General features: G+C 51.4%; 7 protein-coding genes across 7 annotated transcripts; 2 read left to right on the top strand and 5 right to left on the bottom strand.

Moving 5' to 3' along the window:
• Positions 1–205: 205 nt before the first annotated feature.
• On the bottom strand, positions 206–2285 carry SEPMUDRAFT_150700 (uncharacterized protein). The gene has a single exon (XM_016906341.1). It carries the CDS (start codon positions 1799–1801, stop codon positions 431–433), a length of 1371 nt encoding a protein of 456 aa, XP_016758793.1. The 5' UTR covers positions 1802–2285; the 3' UTR covers positions 206–430.
• Positions 2286–2942: 657 nt separating this feature from the next.
• On the bottom strand, positions 2943–8461 carry SEPMUDRAFT_49440 (uncharacterized protein; the record flags this gene model as incomplete). Its single annotated transcript, XM_016909112.1, has 5 exons — positions 2943–3062; positions 3138–3321; positions 3412–3944; positions 4305–7717; positions 7939–8461. The coding sequence occupies 5 exons, from the start codon at positions 8459–8461 to the stop codon at positions 2943–2945; spliced, it is 4773 nt and encodes a 1590-aa protein (XP_016758792.1).
• A 2012-nt stretch (positions 8462–10473) lies between these two features.
• Positions 10474–12145, top strand: SEPMUDRAFT_150698 (tRNA dihydrouridine synthase). The gene has a single exon (XM_016906340.1). It carries the CDS (start codon positions 10633–10635, stop codon positions 11995–11997), a length of 1365 nt encoding a protein of 454 aa, XP_016758791.1. The 5' UTR covers positions 10474–10632; the 3' UTR covers positions 11998–12145.
• A 66-nt stretch (positions 12146–12211) lies between these two features.
• SEPMUDRAFT_150697 (galactose-1-phosphate uridylyltransferase) lies at positions 12212–14366 on the bottom strand. The gene is made up of 5 exons (XM_016906339.1): positions 14253–14366; positions 13827–14190; positions 13620–13755; positions 12920–13549; positions 12212–12805 (listed from the first exon to the last, which is right to left on the bottom strand). The coding sequence occupies exons 2-5, from the start codon at positions 14088–14090 to the stop codon at positions 12591–12593; spliced, it is 1245 nt and encodes a 414-aa protein (XP_016758790.1). The 5' UTR covers positions 14091–14190; positions 14253–14366; the 3' UTR covers positions 12212–12590.
• Positions 14367–15386: 1020 nt separating this feature from the next.
• On the top strand, positions 15387–17106 carry SEPMUDRAFT_89967 (Yip1 domain protein; the record flags this gene model as incomplete). The annotated part of the gene is made up of 4 exons (XM_016910515.1): positions 15387–15486; positions 15557–15977; positions 16038–16190; positions 16245–17106. The coding sequence occupies 4 exons, from the start codon at positions 15387–15389 to the stop codon at positions 16492–16494; spliced, it is 924 nt and encodes a 307-aa protein (XP_016758789.1). The 3' UTR covers positions 16495–17106.
• A 1408-nt stretch (positions 17107–18514) lies between these two features.
• On the bottom strand, positions 18515–19130 carry SEPMUDRAFT_119198 (uncharacterized protein; the record flags this gene model as incomplete). The annotated part of the gene is made up of 2 exons (XM_016901487.1): positions 18515–18889; positions 19014–19130. 2 exons carry the CDS (start codon positions 19128–19130, stop codon positions 18515–18517), a joined length of 492 nt encoding a protein of 163 aa, XP_016758788.1.
• Positions 19131–23017: 3887 nt separating this feature from the next.
• Positions 23018–23269, bottom strand: SEPMUDRAFT_49254 (uncharacterized protein; the record flags this gene model as incomplete). The annotated part of the gene is made up of 1 exon (XM_016909105.1): positions 23018–23269. A coding segment is annotated over one exon (252 nt), but the record flags the coding sequence as incomplete, so codon positions are not given.
• Positions 23270–26201: the final 2932 nt, after the last annotated feature.

The following is a 26201-nucleotide window of genomic DNA, read 5'->3' as shown; positions in this document are numbered from 1 at the left end:
GACGGCAGATGTCGACATTTGACACGGGATCATGGCGAGGACTACGTCCACTCCGAGACGGGAAGCAGATGAGGGAAGGGTAAGTAGGAGACGGTAGAAGGTAGCAAACGGTCGGAAAAGGGGAATTGTGTGTGTGTGTGATACGGTTGGTGCATACGCGGAGTGAGCGAGTGGCTGTCTCCCTCCCTCCCTCCTAACCCTTCCTCCCAATCAATCATTCAATCAAACAAACGCCTTTCTGTGCCTGTCCATTATTACAGGTCAAGCAAGCATGCAAGAGCTGCAGAAGTGGTATCTTGTGAATTCAATTTGCTCCCTCCCAGGCGCCATCCATATCCCAAAACACCGTGCAAAGAACTCACGCCGAACACTTGCAATATGCCCACGTTTTCATCATTTTCGTCATGGCGGATCAATCTCTTCCTTCTTTTCATAAACCCATGCCGCCATTCATGTTACCATACGGCATCATGCCTTCCATGTGCATTCCCGGATATTGCGGCTGGCCTTGGTTGCCCATCATGTTGTGTGTGTACGAGATATGCTGCATGCCGTGATCTGGAACAGCCTCATACTGCATCTGGTCTTGCAGCTGCGCTTCAGGAACAGCACCCGCCTGCTGCTGCACTTGCTGATCGTACGACTGCTGCACGGGTTGCTGATGAGCGAAGCTGTTGTTCTGATCCGTGCTGGCATAACCAACATTACTCTGGTCGGCTTGCTGTCCAAAGTCGGGTGCATCGCCAACAAATTCCGACTCGTCTCCGTGTTCTGCCGCACCAGCTTGTTCACCCGTGTAGCTGTCGCTTTTCGTGAAGCCGCCATAGCCATCTGTGCGGGAGATGATTTCGCCCGTTTTCTGCATTTTGGTCCGCAATTGTCCCATCTTCCTCTTCATTCGCTCCCGTAAGAGCTCATCGTGAATCTGTGGCACCCAATCATTCTTGCTATGATCCACCAGCGCATACAGTTCGCGGTACATCGTCTCAAAGATCTCGCCCTGGTTCTGCGCAAAGGTATAGCAACCATATTGATGCATCAGGTCAGCCAGGATACTCTGGGCGCGGAGAGGCCAAATGTCTTTCGACTGCACCCATTCTGCCGTGAGGTGGTCTCGTCTGCGGGAGCGACGTTCCAAGTCACGAAGCATGCGTTCTTGTCGTTCGGCCGTGCGGCGCTTCGACTCCTCAATCTTCTTCTTGCTACGAGAGTCGCGCTTGGGGGGCGTAGGCACCACCAGATTCGGGTTGTAGAGAGTACTAGTGCTCGACGCCGTCGTGCTGGCTTTCCGAGAGGCCGAAGCTGGCGTGTTCTTGCCGCTCTGTATGCGACGAAGTTTCAGCTTCACTTCTAATTCGCGCTTTTGCAGCTCAATTTGCTGCAGTTGCAGCTGCAGAGTCTCTTCGTCTTCTTCGCCGTCGTCATTCGCGGCAGCGTTGTTGGTTATCGGCATTGGCGCAGTGAACGAAGATTGGCGCGGCGCCGGCGTCTGCTGTTGCGTCTGCTGTTGAAGAGCCTGCGCAAGTTGCTGTTCGGCATTGACGGCCTGTTGTGGTGTCGCCATGGGTGCGTACGGGCTCTGGTAATGAGCAGGATGTTGCGACTGCATTGGAGAGATTGTTGTGCTGACGTTGTCCTTGGAGGTGTCTGCCTCGTCCTCCTCGTCCTCTTCCTTGTCATTCGCGTTGCTCTTCTTTTTGCTACCTTTGATCCGCACTTTGTCCCCTTTCCGCTCAAACACTCGGCGGATAGTCCTGGTACCAACGACGATCTCGTACTGATCGTAAAGCCACCATAACATGTTGTCGACCGTCAGACTAGGATTGTCCCTCACATGGTCGAGGAGTGCTTGCTCGATTTCCACAGATAGCACTCGGTGTCTGCCAGTGCGCGCTTCCGGCGGTTTCCCTATTCTGCCCGTCCTCTCGAGTTCGAGTTTCCATCGTCGGATCGTGCGGTCGCTTACGCCCGTCTCTTTCTCGATGGACTCCTCGTCACGTCCCGACTCGAGGAGCTGGCGCACCTGCTCACGCTGCTCAGGCGAATATGCCTATAGCCTCGAGTCAGTGGGCAAAATCTCTCAAGTTAGGAGGTAAGCGTCCAGCAGCGCCAGTGGCACAAGCACCAGCGGCGGTCGTGATGGCTGCGCAACTCCATTACGGGGAGTACGCATATATGCTGGGAAGGTCATCGCCAGCAACAGTAACAGCAGCAGCAGCAGCTCCGTAGAGGCGAACGAGTAGTTCTAGCTGACTGACTATGCAGACTCTGCAACACGTTGCCCGGCCGCCGCTGTAAATGATGATGAGGATGATGATGATGATGTGTGCGTACTCGTGCTTGTCAAGAGTAAAAGGAGCAAAACCCACCTTTCCCATGGCGTGCCAGAAGTCGATAACTGATGCTGTTGAACGGGTGCAGGATGGATGTTATAAAGGTCTAGGACGAGATTGTCCTTGCCGGCCAGCTGAGCAAACTCAATTTCCTTCTCTCTCACTCCCTGGGGGCTCTACATGGCATTTTATTTTATTCTTTGCTTGTGCCAGCGAGCGATGCTCTTGCACGATACTCTACTCTCTTCACCACTCTCACTCCAACTTATTGCGATTACACTCGGACATCAAGATGTATACCTACGGTAATTCGATCTAGATTCCGTCAGGCAGGCCTGAGCACGTGACACTACACAGTCTTATCACTTATCTCGCCACCTCAACCTACGGAACGAGAGACTACGTATACCTATCATGTTCACAGACATGAAGCTAGTGAGTGACACCGGCGGTGCCATTGTATAGTAAAGAGTATACAGAAAGACATGTAGAAGCCTGGCCATACTACATGGGGGGGTATTCACAAGAATAGCCTGCAAACTTCGTCTTTCCTTCATGGTCTGAGACACCTCTACCACTGTCTTCACCTTCTATTCTGTTCCCGCCATCTCAATGCAACAAGTTAGCCAAATTCGGACTGGCGCTCGCCCCAGTGATTCCGTTCACCTGCCCGCCTCGAGGTGTGGTAGGCCGTGGTGCGTCTCCGCCTTCTAGCCTGACAGAACTCTGCTGGGGGCTGGCTGCCGTGGACTGCTGATTCTGAGTTGGCTGCTCTACTGTGTGCTGTGGCTGCGCCTGCAGAACCGATGGTGTCGCTGGGTTTTGTTGAGATTGCTGAGCGGGCTGCACTGGTTGCGACTGATGCTGCTGCTGCTGCTGCGATTGTTGTTGAGCTTGCTGCTGGTGTGCAGGAGCATTCATAGGGTTCTGCGGGTGGTGTGGAGGAGGGTGCTGCGGTTGTGGTGCATGCTGTGACTGTGAGCCCGGTCTGCCGAACAATGAATGAGGATTCGAATGGACCGGCGGTCCCAAAGATGGCAACTGGCCCGGATAGGAACCATCCCTGCTCAAACTTGACATCTGTTGATGGTGCTGAGATGGCGGCGGATAATTGGGCGACGGTTGCCCCAGGTGAGGCGATCGCAGGCCACTGCCTGGGTTCTGTCCTGGCGGTGCGAACCCGTTCAGCGGTGGTCGAGGATGGCTCTGTGCAAAAGATGGTCCATAATGTGGCGCAGGCGGGATTGGAGATGGCCGAGGCTGGTGGTAAGCATAATTTCCGTAACTGTTCTGCCGCTCGTGCATATGCATGCCGCCCATTGAAGCTGCCGGTGGAGGCTGGTGATAGCCGTTTGGTTGATGGAATGCCTGTGGATAGACGTGGTGAGGAGGTCCGTACGGACCATTACTGCCATGGCCCAACATTCCATTAATCGGTGTAGATGGCGGCAACACCGGCGTCTGTCGTTGAGGCGGGTTGTCGATGGCTCGGAACTGCTCCTCGATCGAAGGAATGGTAGCCGGTGTGGGGCGCTTGGTGATGAGCGGTGGAAGTGCAGGTGATGTGGCTGGACGTGGCTCGCCATCTTCTGGCGGCGGCGTAGGATTGGCCTTCTTGATGATGTAGCATTTGTGGCAGAGGTATTCAGAACTGCTCGACATCTGCTCCACTGGCTTTTCATGTTCTTCGACATGCGGAGATGTCCCCATGATGGGGGGAATATAACCTTGTGGCAGTCGGTGGGCGTGCGTCGCAGTATCATTTTCATCCACTCTAATGGGCTCGCCAATCTCGCGTCGGAGTTCGCCATTGAGCTCAGTGGGCTGTGGCATACCAGGCTCGGGGATGGGAGTCGGTGCTGGTACACCGGCAGCTCCCTCACTTTGACCATGCCCGTGCCGATCAGGCATACCTTCCCATGCACGACCATTTGCACCCGGAGCCATGAATCGGATCTTAAATTTGTCGACAGGCTGTGGCGCATCTGCTGGCTTCTCCGGCTCTGTAGACTTGGGCGCCGCCTGTGCAGGTGCTGGCAACAAAGGATGCCACATGGGCGTCACGTCCACGTCGCAGTGAGCGCATCGTCGGGACTCCATATCAGGCACTGTGGCCAGGTCGGGCGCACCATCTTCAGGCTCGATCTTAGTTTCCGCTGCAGCCGATGTTCTTGCTCCTCGCCGGACTGCAGCTGCGATGCCATGTACACCGGATTCTCTCCTGTTCGCGCTTTGCGAGGCTACTGGCTGCTGTCCTTTCTTGTCCTTAGTAAGTTGAGCCTCGGCAGCCTTTCGGGCAGTCCCCGTCAAAGTCAGGTCAGCCTGCTTATATGCCTCGGCGTAGACCTGCAAAGCATTCTTGCCGATATCATCGTAGAATTCATCAATCGGATGCAATACGCCCTTGAAGGTGTGCTCCTTGCAGAGGACGATAGGGTTCAGCGAGCCGGTCTCGTTGCCCAGAGTTGCGGTGATCACCTGGTCCTTCCGAGAGCCCTTGACCGGTTGGACATCAAACCCAAATGTGTAGTTGGCCTCGAACGCGCACGAGGCGTGAAACGCAGCTTGGCATTGAGAGCAATTGATGCACGCCCCTGCGTTCTCCCGAAACTTGCTCTTGTGGTCCCGGTTCTTGCATAATTTGCACACTGCCTCGAAGCGGGCCTGAGGGATGAGCTGGAAGCCTTCAGCGATCTCAAGCTTCTGAGCGTCACTGTACTTGATCTCGTTCGCCCACAGACCGCAGGCGACGTGAACCCAATTGTTGCCCGTAGTCCGTTTCAGCGGCTCGCGTGGCAAAGTGGGCCGGTGGTGTGCAAGCTGCCTGTTGCGATACTCATTACGCATGCCATCAGCGAGCTCCTTCTCCAGCCTCTCCTTCTCTCGTTCTCGGTCCGTCTTCTTCTTGTGTGATACTCGAGGTGGCTCGACCAGATCGATGAGCGTTTCCTCTGTCAGGCAGAGGCAGCAAGAGTAGTCCGTCGAAACCATCGGATTACGGTCGTTCTGACACTGCTCACAAATCCAGTGCACCTCGCCATTGGGTCTCGCACCTTCATGCTCGCCTACGCCAAAGCAGCGTCGGTGCACCGTCAGCTTGCAATGGGCACAGGCAATCGTGTGATCAAACCCTTTGCAGACTGCGCACGGGAGCACTTTCCAAGTCGGCTGCGTCGGTATTATCGGCGGAGGCGGTGGTGTTGGCTCCTTTGGAGGTGGAGGCGGCGGAGCGGGTTTCTCGACTGGTTCGACAGCTGCCACTGCAGCTGCAGCTGCAGCTGCAGCTGCTTTGCTCGTCTTCGATTTCTTCTTTGGGGGCTCTCCAACATCGATGGCAGGCTGTGTCAGTGGTTCGGGTTCCGGCGGATGCGCGGCTGCCTCGTTCGCGGCTATCAGTTCACGCAGCAGTTCTTCGTCAATCTTCCGCTTCAAGCCTTTCCCGCCGTTCTGGCCGACCTTCTTGGTGACTTCGTCAATTTCCTCCCACTGTATCGCATACTTGCGCCACAAGCCTGCACATCGTAGACACAACGCAAGCAGCGGACGGTCTTTCTTGTCCACCTTCTGGCCCTTGTCGACCTTTTCTGGTGGTGCAACTTGACCGGGCGAGACCCCTGGCGCGCGTCTCCACTGTCGCGCATGTGTTGTGTGACAGAATTTGCATTGAAAACCACGATTCTTCCGTACCGCTTTGCCGGAGTCAAAGGCCGAATCGTCCACGTCGTCGGCCAGTTCAGCTTGGAGCTTACTGCCAGCATCGCCTGCTGGTTCCGCCTTCTTCTTCTTCCGCCCTCCGTAGTTGCCCCATATCTCTCGTCCCTTGGGCGTCTTTTTCCAGAGGTAGTAGAAACGCACAATGTCGGCATGAGGCAGCGTCGTCTTCATGTGAAGGCGGATCAGCCGATGTTCGGAGCCATATTTGGCAACTCCCTCCTCAAACTTGACGAGATCCTGCTTGCTGAGGACAGGCTCGTGAAGGTCTTTCACGCGATCGGTCTTCTGCAGAGCTTTGAGCGCCGCATCGATGTTGTATTTGCTGTTCAGGAGCATTTCCATTGCTCGGTCCAGAAAGTTCGTGCCGAATGGAGGGACTCCAATGTTCCTAGCCAGAGGTTTGGCTCGCTGTAGGTAAGCACTGACGAAGTTCTCGTTTCTCTTCACGGGGTCGGGCTCGCTCGCATCTGCTTGCTTGGGTGGCTTGTCGAGCGGAGGCATCACAAATATAGGAGTCGCAGTGCACCTTGGGTCTTTGGCGTCATAGTCTTCACCCCGTGCAACATAGCCCACAGGCTCATCTTGGACCCATTTTGGACGCTTCGCCTTTTCCTCTTTATCCGCTTCAATGGCAGCCAAAGTCTCTTTGGTGAATTTTGTGTCCTTCTTCTGCGCACCGGCTTTCATATATCGCTTCTTGATCTCAGCGGGTTTGATGAGCTCCACGGGTCGACCATGCCACATGTTCACGCTGGCTTGATGCCTCGGGCCCAATCGCGAACTGGCTCGCGGGTAGATAGCACGATCATCATACTGCAGAGCATCCTCAACCCTGGCATGAATGCCGAGATATCGCATTGGCCACATTTTCGCAAGTGCGATTTCTGCCTGGGTTGCCGGGTGCTCGTCGATGACCATATCGTCGACATTGGGACTCGGTGCTCGAGTAATATCGTTTGATAGTCCTGCGGCATCTTCTAGTTGCGCAGCGTCTTCCTCTTCCGCTTCCGTGACATGACCGCTGGCGTTGGGTGTATTACGCGCTTCGTGTTCTCGTTCCGATGCTCGGCTACAAGGTCCACATGCCCATGCGAATCCACGCGAAGGCTTCTTTGGTAAGGGCGGCTGTACACAATTCATGTGATATGACATCTTGCAAATTGCACAGTCGACAGAGTCACTTGATGCACAATACCTCGTACAACGCTTGCAGGACTTGGCAGCACTCGTCAATTCCTTTACACGCCCGATCTCGACGACGACAAACCTCCAGCGCTCGTCGAGCGCCTTCTTGACTTTGTCCGGGACATTGACGATCTGTTTGACCGGTATACATTCGTACGAGCGGCGAATGAAGCGGTCGAACACCTGCACAAAGTAGAAAGAATCTCGTTCTTTCCGGTAGGCGTCCAGGTCTTCGATCTCGGAGCGGTGCTTGATGGCACATTTCCCACGGAGGGAGGTAAGTGGACACATATCCGAGTGCATTGTGCCGTAGACCAGACGAGTGTCGCTGCTGAAACGTTGTACATCTCGTGGGCGATAATACCAATTGACGCGCAAGGCGTCGACAGGCGAGGTGGGATCGTCGCTGTCGACGTGGAGGAACTCCATAATACGACAAACATAGTACGGGTCTCCCGGTGGCTCGCAGACGAGGTACACGTGATCTATGATTGAAAGTCAGCGGATGGACGTGGGAGGTTGAGTTGGGTGTATGGGTGTATGGGTGTGGATGTGGGTGGGTGTGGGTGGGTGTGTGTGTGTGTGTCTGTGCCTGTGTGTCTGTGTGTCTGTGTGTAGGTGTGTGGAGTGGGGTAGGGCTGCAACCTCCATTTGCGAGGTTTGTGAGGTTCGTGGGCCAGATCAGGAGAGTCAAATCGAAGCTTACCGTTGACACTCAACTTCGTCCCGTCATCGGCAATCAATTCGCCCTTTTTGTTCAGGCATGCTCGGTGCTTGGAGAATGACATGACATTGGTTTCGCGTGCTTGGCTGGATAGGCCTGCCGGTGCAGCCGGCTTTCGTGCAGCGACAGGGGGAGGCGTCGCTGATGCAGTAGTAGCCTGAAGCGCTGCGGCGGCATGGCCAGCAGCCTTGCGCTTCTTTGATGTGCCTGTAGTGGTGGCGGTGGGCGTAGATGCGCTCGAATCTTTTCCGCCAGCGCCAGCGACGCTGCCACCGTGGCCGTTGATTGCCTGAAAGGACGTGACCTCGGGAGCGCGTTTCGTGTCAGAGGCCTGGGTGAGGGTATTAGTAGCAGAAGAAGAAGTCTCGCTGGCTTTCTTTTTGCCAGTGGTCGCGGCCGAGGAGGAGTATTCAAAGTCCATCTCCTGGTCTTCGGCGTAGTTTGGTCGCGTGCTGGTTCGATTACGCGAACGCGTCCCATAGGACGCTTCGGGCTGTATGGCCATGGCACCGTCCAGAGGGTCGTGATGTGAAGATGACTTGGAAGGCTGAGGTGCAGAGGTGGAAGTTTGTCCTGTTTGTGCAGTGGTCGGTGCGACAGCTGCAACGCCGCCGTGTGGTGTCAGATCAGAGGGATCGCCGCGTGGCTGTCCTGCGGCTGCTGCTGCTGCTGGAGTACCAGTAGCATTGCGGGCATTCTCTAAGGGCGGGCGAGAATTGACTGCCTGGAATGAAACGCTTGGTGTGCCATCTCTCGAGGCTGCGGAGGGCAGTGTGGAGGTTGCCGTGGTGTCGGGAACCGAATCCATGGCAGCAGGTTGAGTGGTCGCGCTGGCTGCATCAGCCATCACACGTTGACGCTTTTGCCGACGAGAAGACACATCCGTCGATGGGGAAGGGTAGTAAGGTAGTATGTATGGAGGGAAGGGGAGTGAAGAGGTGTGATGTGCCCAAATGGTGTCGGTCCAGTGACGTGTCCAGCGACTGGCGTGTGTTGGAAGTGCAGGTGGCTGTCTCCTACGACTGGCGCAGAAGCAGGTTGTGGCAATACCGCGGGTAGAGTTCAGATGTGAATAAAGTATGGAGAGTCAGAAGGGAAGAGGGAGGCCTCTGCAGGGCGGAACAGTCCGGTTCGGGAGCGTGAAGGGAGGGCGGGCTAAAAAGGAAGGGAAGTTGAGGTTGCGTGTTCGTGTGCGTGGGTGTGGGCGTAGTGGTGGTTAAAAAGGATGGGCATCGATGTAAATGGAAGAAGAGGAACGAGGAAGCCGGAGGGCCAGGTCGAAGAGAAAGCGAGAGTTCCAGTTGCCATTCCCAGCTGTCCAATCATATCATACCATACAATATCTGAGCCTCTCTCTCTCTCTCTGTCTCTCTCCCGCTTTCTATCTGGCGCTGGCCTTCCCTCCTGCACACCCGGACGTCGTTCATCACACCAATTCCACGACTGCACCTGTTGGCCGTCCATGGCTCCTCATCACACTCGCACTCGCACTGCTCACTCCGCCACGCGTGGCTCTTTCAGGGAGCGCGGGCTCGAGCAGCAGTGGGACAGGCTGGCACTGCGAGGGCTAATGGCTATATATCGATATTGCGAATGCAGCAGTGCTCACAGCCGGCTGAAACCTGGCCAGAGGCTTGCGGTAGCGGCAGTGTACAGATGCATCTATGTTTCATGAATGGGGGACGAGAGTAGCAACGGCCACCCTTGCACGCTCATCCAACTCATAACGCGATGTAGTCCACTGCGACATGTCAGCCGCAAAAGTCGCGGACAGCTTGCCGCGTGGGAGCCTGGGAGGTCGGGTGGGAAGTGGGAAGGGAAGGGAAGGGAAGGCCTCCCTCTCCCGTCAGACTCGTCCCGTCTCGTCTTCTGCTCCGGAGTGCACTGACACTGCCTGAACGTGACTATTTTACCTACTACCACTACCTTGCCTCCCTACTCTCTGCACCTTGCATCTGCCGACGCATTAATCACTCACTCACTCCTTCACTCCTTCACTCACTCCCTCACTCCCTCACTCCTTCGTACACTCTCTCTCCCTCACCCCCAGTGCCATCGACAACGACTCTGATGGCGTGGGAACCGATCAAGGGATGAATGGGTTCAAACGTCTCATATCAACGTTGCCACAGGGACAGACAGACACCTGCAGAGTGTACCTCCAGTGCGAGAACTGAAATAGTGTACTTGGGTCGGTGCGAGAATAAGTAAACATACCTCCCGTCATGTAACAACGTTATACATACATGTTAGGTACCTGACCTCCTAACTGGAGTAGTCCAAGCACTAAGCACCAAGCACCGAGTGTCCGAGTCTGCTTCGAGAGAAGACCGTGCTAACCTGACTCGTCACACTCGTCTATGGCCGCTGCGGGAGGCGCCGTCCATCACTTCCCGCCTTCCCGCCTGCCGGGCTTTTCTGCTTTTCTGCTTTTCTGCCTTTCTGCTGAGTGCTGACCAGTGACCACCCGTCCCCGTCCGTCCTATAGAAATCCACCGCTTCCGAGCCTAGAAGGAAATTTATTCAGCCATCTGTCATCGCCATGGCCTGCATGACCTGATGACCACCATCTCCGTCGCCAATCAGCTAACAACACAAGGTACTGTACCTGCCTACCTACCTGACCTTAGGTAACTGTTGTATCTTCTCACACCGCTGCCGAGAACGACTGCGCGGATGCTTCGAGCCATGGCGAAACGAGTTCCCATTCCGAAAAATGGCGTCGATTACAGAGGCAAAATCGTCCTGGCTCCCATGGTACGCAGTGGTGAATGCCCATCGCGACTCCTGGCCCTGAAATATGGTGCGGACCTCGTGTGGGGGCCAGAGACCATTGATAAGGCGCTGATTGGCACCACGCGGCGCGAAAACCCCGTCACCAAGGCAGTCGACTTCACCAGAATATCTTCCAATGGCGCCAAAAATCCCACTCTCCATCCCGACCAACGTGAAAGCGTCATATACCGCCTCCATCCTGAACGTGAGGGCAAGAAGCTCATCTATCAAATCGGAACTGCCAATCCGGAAACTGCAGTGGAAGCGGCGAAGCTCATCGCCAAAGATGTCGCCGGCATCGACGTCAATGCAGGATGTCCCAAACCGTTCAGCACCAGTGGTGGAATGGGTGCAGCGTTGCTCAAGACCCCCGATAAACTCTGCTCCATCCTCCGCGCACTGGTGCAAGAAGTCGGCATACCCTTCGAGATTGGCATCAGCGTGAAGATCCGCATCCTGGACACGCCCGAAGAGACGCAAGACCTCGTTCGCAAACTCTGTCAAACGGGAATCCATGGCCTGACCGTCCACTGTCGCACTACGCCCATGCGTCCTCGCGAAGCCGCCATTCGTGACGAACGCCTTCACGTCGTGCGACAAACCTGCCACGAAGCAGGCGTATCCTGCCTCATCAACGGCGACGTGGCGAGTCGCGACGACGCGATGAAGCTGATCGAGCAATATGGCGTCGACGGTGCCATGATCGCCACCGCAGCAGAGACCAACCCTTCCGTCTTTCGAGCCGAGGAAGCAGGTGGCAAGGCCCCGTGGGAACAAGTCGTCCAAGAATACGTCCAAACGGCACTCGAGGTAGAAAACCGCTTCGGCAACACCAAATATCTCCTCGGCCAGATGATTCCTGGAAAAGCCGGCGCCTACAAGAAAATGATGGCTGCGAAAAGCTACACGGGCATCGTGGAAGCGCTGGGCTATTCGGATCTCGTGAACATCGCCAAAGAAATCGATCAGAGGCTGGAAATTGGAGCTTTTGAGAAACCTAAAATGACCAAAGCGGAACGCAAAGCCGCGAACAAATTGGCGCAAAAGGCGAAAGAGGAGGTGGAAGATGAGAAGAAGAAGAATGAGCCTCCTCTCAGTAGTAGTGGTAGTATTAGTAAAGACGACGAGGAGAGAATCAAGTTGCAGACCACCGCTGCAGGAATCAAGCGTACGGCGGAGCAGGCACAGCTCGATATGCCGCCTGACATTGCTCGTGAGCGAGGACCAGGGTCTGTGTCGGAGAGTGCGTCGACGCTGGTCGTGTGAAAATAAAAAACATTAAAATAAATAGAAAAAGAGAGAGAGAGAGAGAGAGGTGAAAAAGGTCAGGTAGTGGCTGCATCTTGGTTCACCAAGCGCTGGACAAACCGAGATGCAGTCAGTCCAGACAAAACGAAACGAAACGAAACGAAGCAAAACAGAGATGGCTACCATTCATCATCATCATCATCAATCTCATACTTGCAAATATTTTTTGAGCTTTGCTTTCAATTCTTCTTCTTCTTCTTCTTCTTCTTCTTCTCTAATGTGTATTGTCTTCGGCTACTAGACTACAAAAGAACAAAAAAGATGTCAAGGGGAATCCATGCCTTGCGCTAAGTGAATCGCCCCGCCTCTCGATGATGATCCATTCATCCATTCATCGATCCATCCTCCTACATACATACATAGTTCCTCCGCAGCAACAAGCAAGCAAGCAAGCAACTATGTATGTATGTATATATGCATATACGGATAGACAGGGGTATAAGGTAAGTACCTCCTCTCGCCCCCGAGCAAAAGCCAAAAGAAAAAAAAGGTAGCGGTAGCGATTTACCATCAATCACAATAACCCACAACCTTTTCTTTTTCCTTTTCTTCTATTTCCGATACAATTCCCCACCACACTCCCTCAATCTCTTCGCGGCCTGTTCAGGCGTAATATCACGTTGTGGCTCCGCCATCATTTCATATCCCACGAGGAATTTTCTCACGGTCGCGCTTCGGAGGAGAGGTGGATAGAAGTGAATGTGGAAATGTGAGGCTTCGATTTCTTCCGGGGTGCCTGTGAGGGGAGCTTGGTGGAGGCCCATGCCTAGAGAGGTAAAAGGTAAAAGAGATGGTCAGCACGGGGTAGGGAGGAGGGAGGGAGGGAGGGAGGGATTTTGAGAATTGGAAGTGGGAAAAAAAAAGAAAACAAAATACGTACTGTAGGGAAAGTTGGTTTCGAAGAGATTATCATATCTTCGAGTGACTTCGGATAGAACATCTGCGAGATCTTCTTTTTCGCTTTGATCGAAATCGACGAGAGCGCGTTTGTGAGATTTGGATATGACCATGACTTCGAATGGCCAGGTGGCCCACCAGGGACAACCAGCCCAGAAACTTCGATTCTCATAGACTGTTCGTTCGCCCTTTTCGCATTCGAGTTTGGCGTAATCGACTAGCAGATGCGAGCCATTCTCTTCTTGACGATACTGCTGCATGTGTTGCAGTTCGAGACTGGGCTCTTCTGGAAGTGATGTTGTCGTCCAGATTTGGCCATGGGGGTGAGGATTCGAACAGCCCATTGCTGCGCCCTTGTTCTCGAAGATTTGCATATATCGATATTGGTCTCGTGGCGCTTCGATTGTTGTTCCGTTCGACATCGGGCTGGCACATTGAGCGAGAGGTGAGCGTGGATCGAGATGTGCTGTGTAGATTTTGGTCCAGGTATCGATCACGGGCATGATGTCTTGAGCGGGCATGTCGGCGAGAGTGATGTTATGCGAGGGTGAGAAGGTAATCACATAGCACTTCCCGGTTGTGCTTTCGGCTTTGAGCAGACGTGATGCTAATGCTAATGGACTGATATCAGTATTTCCCGCACCATGCATCGATCCCTCGGCTCCATTGCTCCTTGCACTCACTGCCGCTCCCTTTTGGTGGCGCATATTCTGCTTGTTGTTCTTTGACTGCCGAATAGTCGTTCACAAACACGAATGTGCTGTCATAGTCTGGATTCGCATCTCCTTGTGCTCGTTTGTTTCGCGGACACAGATAGCACTGCTATCCTGTCAGTCCTCGTTTCCCCCCTCCCATGTTTTGTGCTCGATGACATGTCCCAGTGCACGCACCGAGGGATCGTATTGTGGCAGTACGTTCTTGCTCGCTTCCTCCTGTTGGCCTTGCCATGGCCGCTTCGTCCGATGAGGTGACACCAGCACCCACGATCCTCGGAGTGGGTTGTAGCGTCGGTGGGAGATGTCGTCGAGGATGGCTTCAGGCATCGTACCCTGTGCGCAGCATGTGGGGACGGGGTCCGCTCGAGAGAAGTCTGCTCGTGTTGGGGTGGGAGATATGGAGCGAGGCAGGTCTGCTGAGTGCAGTATCTGGTGCATGGTCAGGATGGGATTGGGGAGAAGGAAATCTGGCGAGATGATGCAGTACGCTCTATCCGCCACGCCACTCCAGGTAATCGAGTGCGGCAGGCAGGTTTTCCTGGGAGAGAGGTGCAAGGTACGGTCAGGTATTTATCTTCCTATTGCAGCACACATACATACTACAGGTACACACGCAGTCCTCTGGGCCGGGCGTGTGCAGTGCGCGTGCGTGCCTAGGAGGTAGGAGGTACCAGGAAGTACTACTACTACATGCCTCCTCGTGCTAGCTGCTGCTCAATCTGCTCAATCAAGCATCGCAAGAGACCAACCCGAGCGCTCCGAGTGGATGAGGAGTCCCGAGGTGCTGCTGCAATGCGTCGAGGCAGAAATTGGAGAGTTTGGAGCGGAAGAACTTGACCACATGTTGTTGTCTGTGTGCTGCCCCCCTCCACCTCCACATCCCGCTCGAGTCGCTAGGAGTCTAGGACAGGTACATGAAGTCTACTGCGGACATCTCTCACTGCGGCCATCTCTCAGCCTACCAGCCGCGGACGTGGCCGATGGCCCTGCTCATCAAGTGCCGTCGTTTCCAAGCATTCGATTTTCTGTCGCCGCCAAACGGCGCGGAGAACAAGCATCACCAAGGGTCGCATCTCTGCTCAGAGTGGCAGCTGGTCATTTGATGCATGTGGAGGACATTTCTCTTCACGCTAGGAGGTACCTACTAGTGCGAGGAGGTAAAGGTAGTCCTACATACATGCCGCCATTCTGTGGAGAGGGTACATGTCCGGGCAGCTCGCAGCGAGCATTCTCATATCCGTGATAGCACAACACGAAAGGATCCCTGGTGACGATGCAGCTCCCAGACGGACTCGGGTGGAGTCTCTCCACGGGATGAGGGTCATAGGTAGCCTCCTCATACCTTACCTTAGGAGGTAGTGTATTAGCATACTTGAGATGGAACTATCGTACTCATAGAGGGGCCGAGACATATAGGCTTCCAGATGATATCACTCGTTACCACTACCTGACCAGGCGTGAATGTCGTGGGGGTGAAGCCTTGAATTCTGAAGTGGGTTGAAAGGTAAGGCATGTGGCTGCTGTGGTAGGAGGTAGTGGTGGTGGTGGTACTGGTGGTGGCTTTGGCAAGCGCCGGGGAGCTCAGCCGAAAAGAAACGCGTGCGCGCGACGGACGCCAGCTTTCCATCACCTCCCGTGGCTCCTGTACGACTGGATACCTACCTATCATACCATAACCTACCATTCAAACACCACAACACCCCACAACACCCCACAACTTCATCAATGGCTGCAATGATGCCAGGACCTGGCAGTGGCCGCAACCAATCCGCAAACCCATACGAACACTACGATGCTTCCATAGAAGACGACGACCTCATAGATCCCGATGATGGTACCAAGACTCCTCGAACCCTCCACCTGCATGTACCTCACTCCTGCACCTGCTAACGCCAGTTCCGTAGCAACTCTCGACGATCTCGAAGACCCCGTCTCCAGCAACGACCGCGCTCCTCTGACGGGCAACATCTCCTCGCAACAATCGCAATCGAATGCCCGAACCGCCAATTCCGCTCAAGGTTACCTCAATAATTCCATCGGAGGTGAAGACCGTCGCGCCCCACTCGACACCATCGACGAATCCGTCTGGGAGACTCTGCGACGTGACCTACTTGCGGTATGGGAGAAGATGCGACAAGTGCTGTATCCCAAGTACTTACTGGGTGGTGTCTTGGCGCGAGGACAAGGAGCGTCGGGCGAGGGATCTGATCAGGGAGGTGTGGCCGGCCAGATCAGAGGCCTGGTCGGCAGGTGGCCGCAGGTTGATGCGGACACGCTGTTGGAGCAGGGTGGAATGAGTGAGGGTTTAAGGGATTGGGATTTGTGGTATGTTCACACGCCGAGTCGGGAAATGCGAGATATTCTGACAATTGTGCTTTTCAATAGGGGACCACTGCTGTTCTGCTTATTGCTGTCGTTCTTCTTGTCGCTCAATGCGAGAGAAGACCAGCGATCTGAAGTCTTCAGCGGAGTCTTTGCTCTCATCTGGATTGGCGAGGCCGTTGTGACCTTGCAGATCAAGCTGCTAGGAGGCACGATGTACGTTCTTCTCCCGAGCTACTTTCTGCGACTCTCGCTGACACGAATACACAGCTCCTTTTTCCAATCTGTCTGTATCATCGGATACACGCTCTTTCCCATGGTCATCGCCTCGATCCTCAGCGCCTTCCACGTGCCCATGGTAGTGCGGATACCAGTCTACAGCGTACTCGGGCTGTGGTCGTTAGCAGCAGGTGTGAGCATTCTGGGCGGTAGTGGTGTGGTGAAGAACAGGGTATCACTAGCGGTGTACCCGTTGTTCGTGTTCTATATCGGAGTGGACTGCTTATGCTTCATCTCGTAATCCGGGAATAGACTGGTCATCTGTAACATCATGAATCCAACGCTGTATCAACGGTCCCAGGCCACCCAGCCCGTGGTCTTCCTCTGTGATCCTCGTATCTTTCAGTGCGGACATAACGCAACTGGAAGACGTACCATCTACATCACAGCACGGTTTCGTGGTGAGCACTGCCGTCCATTGTCAACTCTGGCAAATATGGAAGGCACCATACCCGAGTACGCTTCGAAGACACTTGTTACTCGGCGGCTTTGGTGAATGCGCGGGCTGGCGATGCGCAAGTACGCGGACACTGGGCATTATGGGAACAATTCAGAAGACACGAACTTGGAAAACAGAATCAAAGTAAACAAGTATTCTCATTTCAAGTATCTCCAGACGTGTACCGGAAAGGCACAGTCAGGGCCAACAGCGAGGTACCTACCCTAAGCTAAGGTAGCCTCCTCACTGATCACCCGGAGTAACAGCCAAGTCCCACCTCGTGTGAAGCAGCAGATGACTATTAACAAGTCCAAGCGGTAGCACTACGAACGCCCAAGAACAAGACGATGGGAGGGTTGCTGCATTTCGTCTCCCAACTTCAGAAGTGATGAAGCTGAAATCAGACAACCGCCTCAGAGTCGCTGTCTTCACCCTCCTTGGTGACAGCAGCAGCAGCAGGCTCCTCATCTGCTGGAGGTAGGTAGCCAGACAATTCCAGAAGTCAGCGAATGGTTGGACCTTCGAAACTCAGCTCCAACTCACCCTCCTCCATGGCTTCTTCCTCCATCTTCGCAGCAGCAACATCAGCCGCGAAGGCAGCAGCGAACGCAGCAGAAGCAGCAGCAGAAGCCGTAGAAGCAGAAGCAGCACGAGCAGGAGCAGGAGCAATAGAAGCAGAAGCAGCCCGAGCAGGAGCAGGAGCAATAGCAACATAAGGTTTCTTTCCGCCGCGCTTGCCTGGACCGCGACCGCCCTTCTTGACCTTGGGCTCCTCGGCCTCCTCATCCTCGTCTTCGTTCTCATCCTCCTCTACGTCCTTCGCAGCGACGACGACGGCCTTCTTGCGCTTGGGACCCTTCTTGGGCTTCTCGACGGTCTCGTCACCGCCAGCAGCGCCACCACCAACGCCGCCGCCGGCGTTAGCGGCCTTCTTGCTGGCCTTGGAGGTGATGGTGCGGAAGGATGCGAACTTGGATTTTCCGTCTGGGTCGAAAGAGGCGTGGGCGCCCTCCCAGTTGGTCTGTTGGTTGATGTGAAAAAGAAAAAAAAGTTTGAGATTAGCAATGTGACTCACGCACACGCGCGGCGAGGCGAGGCGAGGCAATGGGAAGAAGAAGGGTGGTGGATGAAGAAGAAGGCAGGAAGAGAATCTTACGGTGAGGTCGCTGTTGAGCCAGCACGCGGCGAAGCGCTTGAGCTCAGCCTCTGTCATCTGGGAAATGTCTGCGGGCATGATGTTGAAGTGTGCGGTGTGGTTGCGAATTGGTTGCGATGATGTGTGAGTGTGAGTGAGTGTGAGTGTGAGTGAGTGTGAGTGTGAGTGTGGGTGTGGGTGTGTGATGATGGTTGTTGTTGGGAGTGGGAGGTTGATCTTGAGTCAAGACGGGAACAGAGGGATGTTTGTGTGTGTTGAAAGAGAAGATCTGAAAAGAAGTGCGAATTTGGTGGTGCTCTTTTTGTAGGAAGGTGGCAGATTCCGTGACGGAATCGGCGTTCCAAGGCAGCAAATGCAGGTGGATGCGAAATCACCATGGGAAACCGGTGTTAATCGCGCTAGTCCTGAAATGGGTTTCAAGTGAAGTGAAGCTGGGAATTCCTTATCAAACACCACACCCGTAAGTAAATTGATCAAATCAACCTCGTTTCTCGCTTTTATATCATTACAGACTCATGAAATCATTCCTTCGTAGGTAGGACCATGCTGAAACTCACCCACCAGAGCTTCTGCTGATAACTTGCCGCATCACGAGAGACTCACGAGAGACTCACGACTGCACCCCCCAAAAAAGTGCCCCCTCCGCACCTAGTGACCATATCTGGTTCACAAGAAATCGTTTTCATCGTCGTCCTCTCCACCCGGAACCACAACGCGCTCGTCGACAACCTTCGCCTTCTTCGCCGGACCGTTTTTCACCTTCTTCTTCGCGTGTCCCTGCGAGGTAGCAGCAGCAGCGGCAACATCAGCAGCAGCAGCAGCCTTTCGCTTCTTTCCTCCCGACTTGGGCGTGGCATCGACTGCCTCATCGTCACCAACACCAACACCAACACCAGCAGCATCCTCATCATCACCATCATCGGCACCAGCATCACCTTTCTCCATTTCCTTCTTAATCTTCTTCGTGATCACCCAAATCTGGCGCTTGAAGCTATCCGGCTTCGAACCTCCGAATTCCAAGGCCGCTTTGTTGGCATTGAACTACAATTTTTTCAAGAGGAAAAAGTTAGGAAAGAAAATTAGCCCCCGACCAAGAAAAATAAAAAAGAAAAGGGGAAGGGGAAGGGGAAGGGGGGGAGGAGAGGGAAGAGAGAGATAGTTTTACCTGATGGATATTATCCATAGCGAGAAAGGCGCAGGCGAGACGGTCGAGATCTCCTTGAGAGAGAATCTTTTTGGCGACCTTGAAACTGAAAGGTCCCTGGAGTTTTTCGCCGGCCATTGGTTCGGGAGAGAAAGTTGCTTGGTTGGGTTTGGGTTGGGGGTTGTTGAGGGTCTCCTTTTGTTGGAGGTGTGGGTTTGGGGAAGTGGATGGTAGATGTTGGTTGGAGGTTGAGTGATGGAAGAAAGTTGGTTGTGGTTGATGAGGTTCGAGACTAAGTATTGCCTGGCTGGTATGTGAGAATGTGACATATTGTGCAATAGGAAAGTGTTACGATGCGATAGGAAAATGATGCAATAGGAAAGTATTACGATGCGATATAAGAGAAAAGGAAAGATAGGAGATATATATGTGTGTATAGGTGAGAAAGACGGTGATTCTCGAGGCGAGATGTTTGTTTTCCCAAGCGATTAACTGAGCTGGCTTTCAATTACGAGATCGCGCGCGAGCCTCGTAGGAATCGATATACAACAGAGGCGAGTGCAATCGTAAAAAGAGGAAGGAAAGCACGAAGTTTGAAAACGACTTGACGAGAGCGAGGCCCCTAACTATTGGTTCGGGAGAAACTTTTGCTTGGTTGGGTTGGGGGTTGGGGTTGTGGAGGAACTTGTTTCTCCTTTTTGTTGGAGGTGTGGGTTTGGGGAAGTGGTTAGTAGAATGTTGGTAGGAGGTTGAGTAATAGGAGAAGGTGTGGGTTTAGGGAAGCGGTTAGTAGATGGTGGTAGGAGGTTGAGTGATAGGAGAGGGTGTAGGTTTGGGGAAGCGGTTGGTAGATGCTGGTAGGAGGTTGAGTGATAGGAGAAGGTGTGGGTTTGGGGAAGCGGTTGGTAGATGGTGGTAGGAGGTTGAGTGATGGGAGAAGGTATAGGTTTGGGGAAGTGATTGGTAGATGTTGGTAGGAGGTTGAGTGATAGGAGAAGGTGTGGGTTTGGGGAAGTGGTTAGTAGATGTTGGTAGGAGGTTGAGTGATAGGAGAAGGTGTAGGTTTGGGGAAGTGGTTGGTAGATGTTGGTTAGAGGTTGAGTAATAGGAGAAAGTTGGTCTACTTGTACTTCTACTTGTACTTCTACTTGTACTTTTACCTTTACCTTTACCTTTACCTTTACCTTTACCTTTACCTATACTTTGACTTTGACTTTAAGTCTTTGACTTTGACTTTGACTTTTATCTTTACTTATAACCTTCGAGGATTAGTAAGGGTTTTTATATATAGCAGGAGGCTTTTATTTATATAGTAGGAGGCCTCTTAGGGTTAACCCTAAAGTCTAGGCCTTAGGTATTTCTATATAATATTAATAGTACTTCCTCTATCCAAATATATATATATATACATATAGATATATAGATATAGATATATAGATATAGATATATAGATATAGATATATAGATATAGATATATAGATATAGATATATAGATATAGATATATAGATATAGATATATAGATATAGATATATAGATATAGATATATAGATATAGATATATAGAAATATAGATATATAGATATAGATATATAGATATAGATATATAGATATAGATATATAGATATAGATATATATATACGCGGGCGCGTCGCGTATTGCAAGAGTAGGGTATATAGTAATATATAGAGCGTCCTTCCTACTATATAGGAAAAGGAACAAACTAATTCTTATCCTTCGGAAAGGAGAGGGCAGCGTCGTATAATATACCCCTACGCTAAGCATACGCTAGCACTACGCTACGTAGGCGGTCGTCCGATAGCCGATCGCCCGACGACTCGGATCGTACTACTTCTATAGCCTATCCTGCCTTAGGCCGGCGTACCTTAGGCTTAAATACCTAACTGCCCTCTAGGGCTATATACCTCTAGGCCTAGCTGTTATATATATACGGTCGTAGTATATAGTCTAGTATACTACCGATATTACAAATACAGCGACGTATTACGGACATAGCGACATATTATAGATATAGCAATATATTATAGACGTAGCGACGTATTATAGATATAGTAAGGTATTATAGATATAGTAATATATTATATAAGAGTAGGGGTATATAGTAATATATAGAGCGTCCTTCCTACTACGTAGGAAAAGGAACAAAACTAATTCTTGTCCTTCGGAAAGGAGAGAGCAGCGTCTTATAATATACCCCTACGCTAAGTATACGTAGGCGCTACGCCGCGCGGGCGGTCGCCCGATAGCCGATCGCCCGACGACTCAGATCGTACTGCTCCTATAGCCCGTCCTGCCTTAGGCTAACGTACCTTAGACTTAAATACCTAACCGTCCTCTAGGGCTATATACCTCTAGGCCTAGCTGTTATAATTATCTCCTCTTCCTAATAGAGCTATCCCTAGCGATATATTCTACGTATCGTATACAGAGCGTATACAGAGCGTATACGGAGATACTCGTATTCTATATAGAGGCTAGTCGTTATACTAGGAATCCTAGTAGTTACCCTAGGGTATTCTATATAATAGAATATAAGGAAGTCAATAGAATATAGAATACGATAGAAGAAAGCCTGCCTAGCAACAGGTAGTAGCAACGAGTAAGTATATTTCGTCCTCTACGCTACGTCTTTTCCTTTATTCCTTAGTTCTTCCTTAAAACATTTTTTTAGGAAAAACTCTAAGCTCTTCGTACTATCCTCGCAACCTATACGTACGAGATATACCTCCGAAGCGCGCGATAGCCGCAAAGGTACCTAAGAAACCCGTTCTAGAGCGCGATCCGCGTCGCGGTCGTACCGCGGCTAGGGCCTAGAGCGTATAACATTTGCCTCCGCTATATAGAGCATATATTCAAGGGTACGTCGACACCTGCGCGTTGCGTACGCTTTACCTACGTTTCCTTACTAATCTAATAGTAGTAGACGCGAACGGCGTCGTCGAGCGCGCCTATAACGGCGTAATAGCTCCTAGCCGAAAGAAGAAGTATTAGAGGTACGCGAAAGGGCGCTATGCGTACGAACGTATAGTAGACCTAAACCTACTTCGGTAGGCGCGCTACCTACGCGTCCTACGCGCAGCGCTTCGTTCTTATATAGCCGGTATACGCTCGGTATAGGTAATACGGCGCTTGTAGCGGCTAGGGGGTAAGATTCTAGAGAGCAAGAAGGTACTTACCTCTAATAAGGGCAAGGCCGTCGGCGTCTACGAGACGCCGAAGAAGGGTAGTAGTAGTAGTAGTATAGTTAGCGCGCCGGTGTCGAGCGCCCTAGCTATAGCCGACTACCTAGAGATAGCGAAAGCTACCTCGGCCCTTTAGGGCATTTTTAAGCTATAGTACGAGGTAAGTTCTATCGCTTCGTAGTTCGTACCCTGCTCGTAGGTATCGCTAACGTCTATTGCAGATAGCTCGCTTAACCGGCGCCGCCGGTACTGCCTTAGATAGCGCGGTAGCGACTGCGTATCCCGATTACGGTAGTTAGGAGCTGTATCTATCGGACGGCGAGGCTAAGATAAGCCTACCTAGCGATAGCGACGACGACGACGACGACAACGACGACGACGGTACCGGTAACGGTACCGGTCCTACCGTTCCCCCTATTAGCCCTACTCCTACTACTCCCTCTTCTAGTACTACTAGTACCGGTAGTACCGCGGGTACCTAACCCTCTTGTCGCGTTCGGTTAGCCTACGCTTCTAGTACGCTACGCGTGTTTTTAGTATTTTGTTTATATATAGTATTCCTAGCTCGGCCGGTTAAAAGTAAATTGATTCTTAATCGTTCTACCTACGTCTCGCTCGTACTATACTACTACGTTTCCGCTACGCTTCGAACTCGTCGAGGGCGGCGTACTTACTAATATACTCTTTAGGTTCCTATTAATCGAATTCCTCGGGCTAGCTACGCTAGCGTACTAAGTACTATCGGATACCCTTCCTTAGGCGTATATCTAAGATCTTTTCTACCTCGTAGAGTCCCTCTTTATCGGCGAGTAGGAGGGTTCCCTCCTATACGTTACCTACGCGGCCCTTATAGGGCTCGAGGTATAAGACGTAGAAGACGTTATAGATCTGAGATCCTACTAGTAGGGCTAGGCGGTACGCCTGCTTCCCTACGATATTAATTACCTTAAATAGTCCTACGAACTTATCTACGAACTTCTTCGTTAGTACCTTTAATCTTAGGTTCTTAGTAGATAGTAGTACTATATCCCCTACCTTAAACCCTATTATAGTATACTTCGCGTTGAAGTACTTCGCCTACGCTTCGCTAGCATATTGCTAGCGCTTACTTAGGGTTTCGTAGTTCCGTTTCAGTCTCTCTATAGCGTCTACTACGGCCGGTACCTCCCTCTCCGTAAGCTCGCCCCGAGCGTTATATATACTTATCGCTAGCTCCGGGTTGAATCTATATAATACTTTAAATAGTAATATCTTTAATATAGTATAGTTGCTATTGTTATACGCGAATTCAGCTTATATTAGTATACTAGCCTAATCGTCCTACTACTCTAAGTAGTAGATACGCAGATATATCTCGATTATCTAGTTTATCCGTTCGGTTTAACCGTCGGTTTGCGCGTAGAACGCTATACTAAGCCTACGTTTCACCTACGCCTTATAATAGAAGTCTGACTAGAACTAGCTCGTAAACACCGAGCCTCTATCGCTTATAATGCCTATAGATATACCGAACCGTTATACGATTTCGTTTACTAGGATATCTACTAGATCTGCGCTAGTACATTTCTTTATAGTTAGTACGAAGGTTACTATTTTAGTATACCTATCGACGATTATAAGGATCGTATCGTAGACGCAGTCGCTACGCTTACTTAGCGGCAAGTCTATAATAAAGTCCTAGGTCAATTCTTAGAACAGCCTTTCTAGTATAGGTAGTATAGCTAGTTCGCCGTATAGACGGTAGCGTCGCGCTTTCGACTTTTAATAGGCGTCGTAGGTAGCGACGTACTCTACTACCTCGGTAGCTATCTCTAGCTATAAGTACTTTCTTCGGATTAAGGCCGTTGTTTTATCCTTCCCGAAGTATCCTACTAACGGGTCGTCGTAGTATATACGTATTAGCTGTACTCTAAGGGTATAGTCCTTAGGTATATACAGCGCGTCGCCTACCTATAAGTTACCTTTCTAGGCGACGTAGTCCTCGAATACGCCCTAGTTGCTTATCGCCTGCTTATATACTACGCGTACATTAGGTTCTGCCTAGACGAGCGCGCAGATATATATTAGAATCAAGTCGGAGACGTTTACGTACGGTTATTCGTCTTTTGATACTACTTAGGCGACGCGGATAGGCAACGTGCAGTACTACTATAGGTTAGCGTCGGTACTTCTCTTAACGCCGCGGTACAACTTATAAGCGATCGCTAGTAATACAGATACGCGATACCTTCGGACTATCTGCTTCTAGCGTACGTCCGTCCTATAGCTATAGCTTGGTTTGTAGGGTAGGGAGGAGGTTAGTTACCTTACGCGACTCTCGTATATAATCGCTACGTTGCGACGGACCGTCGGCTAGGTTTCGTTTACCTGCCTAGTAAGTAATAGTAAAATCGAAAGCCGCTAGGAATATCGCCTAACGGGCCTATCGACCTATAAGTTTCTTTACGCCTATAAAGCCTCTTAAATTAGCGTAGTCGACGAGTACCTTAACCGTATACTAGGCGCCTTTGTAGTACGGCCGCTAAGCTTTAAATAATTCGACTACCGCTAATAATTCCGAGTCGTATATCTCGTAATTACATTCTATAGGGATTATCTTATAGGAGTAGAAAGCGATAGGGTACTACTTAGAGCCGAAGAGTTAGCTTAGGATACCTATAATAGCAAACGCCGAGGCGTCGCTTTCGATTCGTAGCCGTAACGCCGGGTCAAAATGCCTTAATAGGGGTACTTACTAGTAGGCCTCGTTATAGGTTGGGTTGGGTATAGGTTGGGTACAACCTAACGTTAATACCCAACCCCGCAAATAAGGTAGGTACCTAGCTTATAAGCTGGGTACAACCCAACGGAAAAAACCCAATAGGTATACCCAATGGGTATTGCGATAGGTATTACGTAAAACCTCTTCTAGATATAGAATAAACATAGTAAGCGCTTCTGGAACAGTAATAAGCCTCGTATATACCGTACTGCCTGAACTCGCTAACAATAGCTGCCGACCATGCCTGCCGACTACGAGAATTGGGAAAAAGCAAATTAATTCAGGAGTTTACGGTAAGTACTTCGACATCTCCTTCTATAGCTAATAATACCTGCCGACTATACCTGCCGACTACGAAAATTAGAAAAACCAAATTACTTCAGATCTTAGGCTTATAGTGAATGCTTCAATATCTCCTTCTCTAGCCTAGCTAGAACGCGCATCTAGTGTTTAAACCGACTTTCGGTTACTATATACTGCTGCCTTACTCTCTAGGCCTTACGTATCTCTATTCTTCGCTGGGCCGCTTGGAAAGCCGGCTCCGTCCTTATTAATAATAGGGTCCTTAAACAAGTAGCTCTAAGGATAAAGCGAGCTGAAATTTCTGTCTCCAGTCTGTCTCGTTCGGTAATAGGCTCTTCTACAAGTATACTTAGTATCTTGTCGATACTTCCCCTAGCTACGAATTCTTACGTACCCCGATTATTCGCTTGATCTATAGCTACCGTATACGCTGCCCTTGCTATATCCTCTAATTCTGTTATCTCCTCGTCAAACTCCTACTGCGACTCCTCTTCTTTATCCTCTCTCTCTATATCTGGTCGACTCTCCTAGAGAGAATTAGGACCCGTCTCCTCCAAATCTGGATAATCGAAAGGATTGTAGTCTTGGCTAAGCGAGATATCTTGATCCTAGGTACCTATATCCTCGTCGCTATACTGAAAATCTGCTTGACTGAGCGGTATACCTAGTTGCCCAAAAGGAAAATCTGAATTCTCGGAAGCTATCTCCTCGTCTTCTTCTTCTTGGGCATTAATATAATCGAGGAGAGCCTAGAGATATTTATCCTCTGTCGTTAGGGGTACCGTATTATCGTCCTGAGCATTCTCCTTATTAGCTAGAGGATGACCAGTTTGAACGCTAGGATCAGTATCTGGATCGTATTCCGAGCTCTTATCACCGCTCGAAATCACGATAGTCGGCCTGCTTCTACCGTCTGAATCGTTCAAACCCCTATTATCCTAATCG

This window comes from Sphaerulina musiva (genome assembly GCF_000320565.1).
Source record: "Sphaerulina musiva SO2202 unplaced genomic scaffold SEPMUscaffold_8, whole genome shotgun sequence".
Classification (NCBI taxonomy): domain Eukaryota; kingdom Fungi; phylum Ascomycota; class Dothideomycetes; order Mycosphaerellales; family Mycosphaerellaceae; genus Sphaerulina; species Sphaerulina musiva.
The sequence above is the reverse complement of the archived record's forward strand: the minus strand, read 5'-3'. Positions and strand labels throughout refer to the sequence as shown.

What these genes read in the sequence shown, in the direction of transcription:
- SEPMUDRAFT_150700 (XM_016906341.1), bottom strand. Translation starts at nt 1,801, where the DNA reads ATGTTATGGTGGCTTTACGATCAGTACGAGATCGTCGTTGGTACCAGG.
- SEPMUDRAFT_150698 (XM_016906340.1), top strand. Translation starts at nt 10,633, where the DNA reads ATGCTTCGAGCCATGGCGAAACGAGTTCCCATTCCGAAAAATGGCGTC.
- SEPMUDRAFT_150697 (XM_016906339.1), bottom strand. Translation starts at nt 14,090, where the DNA reads ATGCACCAGATACTGCACTCAGCAGACCTGCCTCGCTCCATATCTCCC. An exon ending in TGCCACAATACGATCCCTCG is followed by an intron (nt 13,756 to 13,826) that starts GTGCGTGCACTG and finishes ACAGGATAGCAG; the next exon opens with TGCTATCTGTGTCCGCGAAA. An exon ending in CGAAACCAACTTTCCCTACA is followed by an intron (nt 12,806 to 12,919) that starts GTACGTATTTTG and finishes TTACCTCTCTAG; the next exon opens with GCATGGGCCTCCACCAAGCT.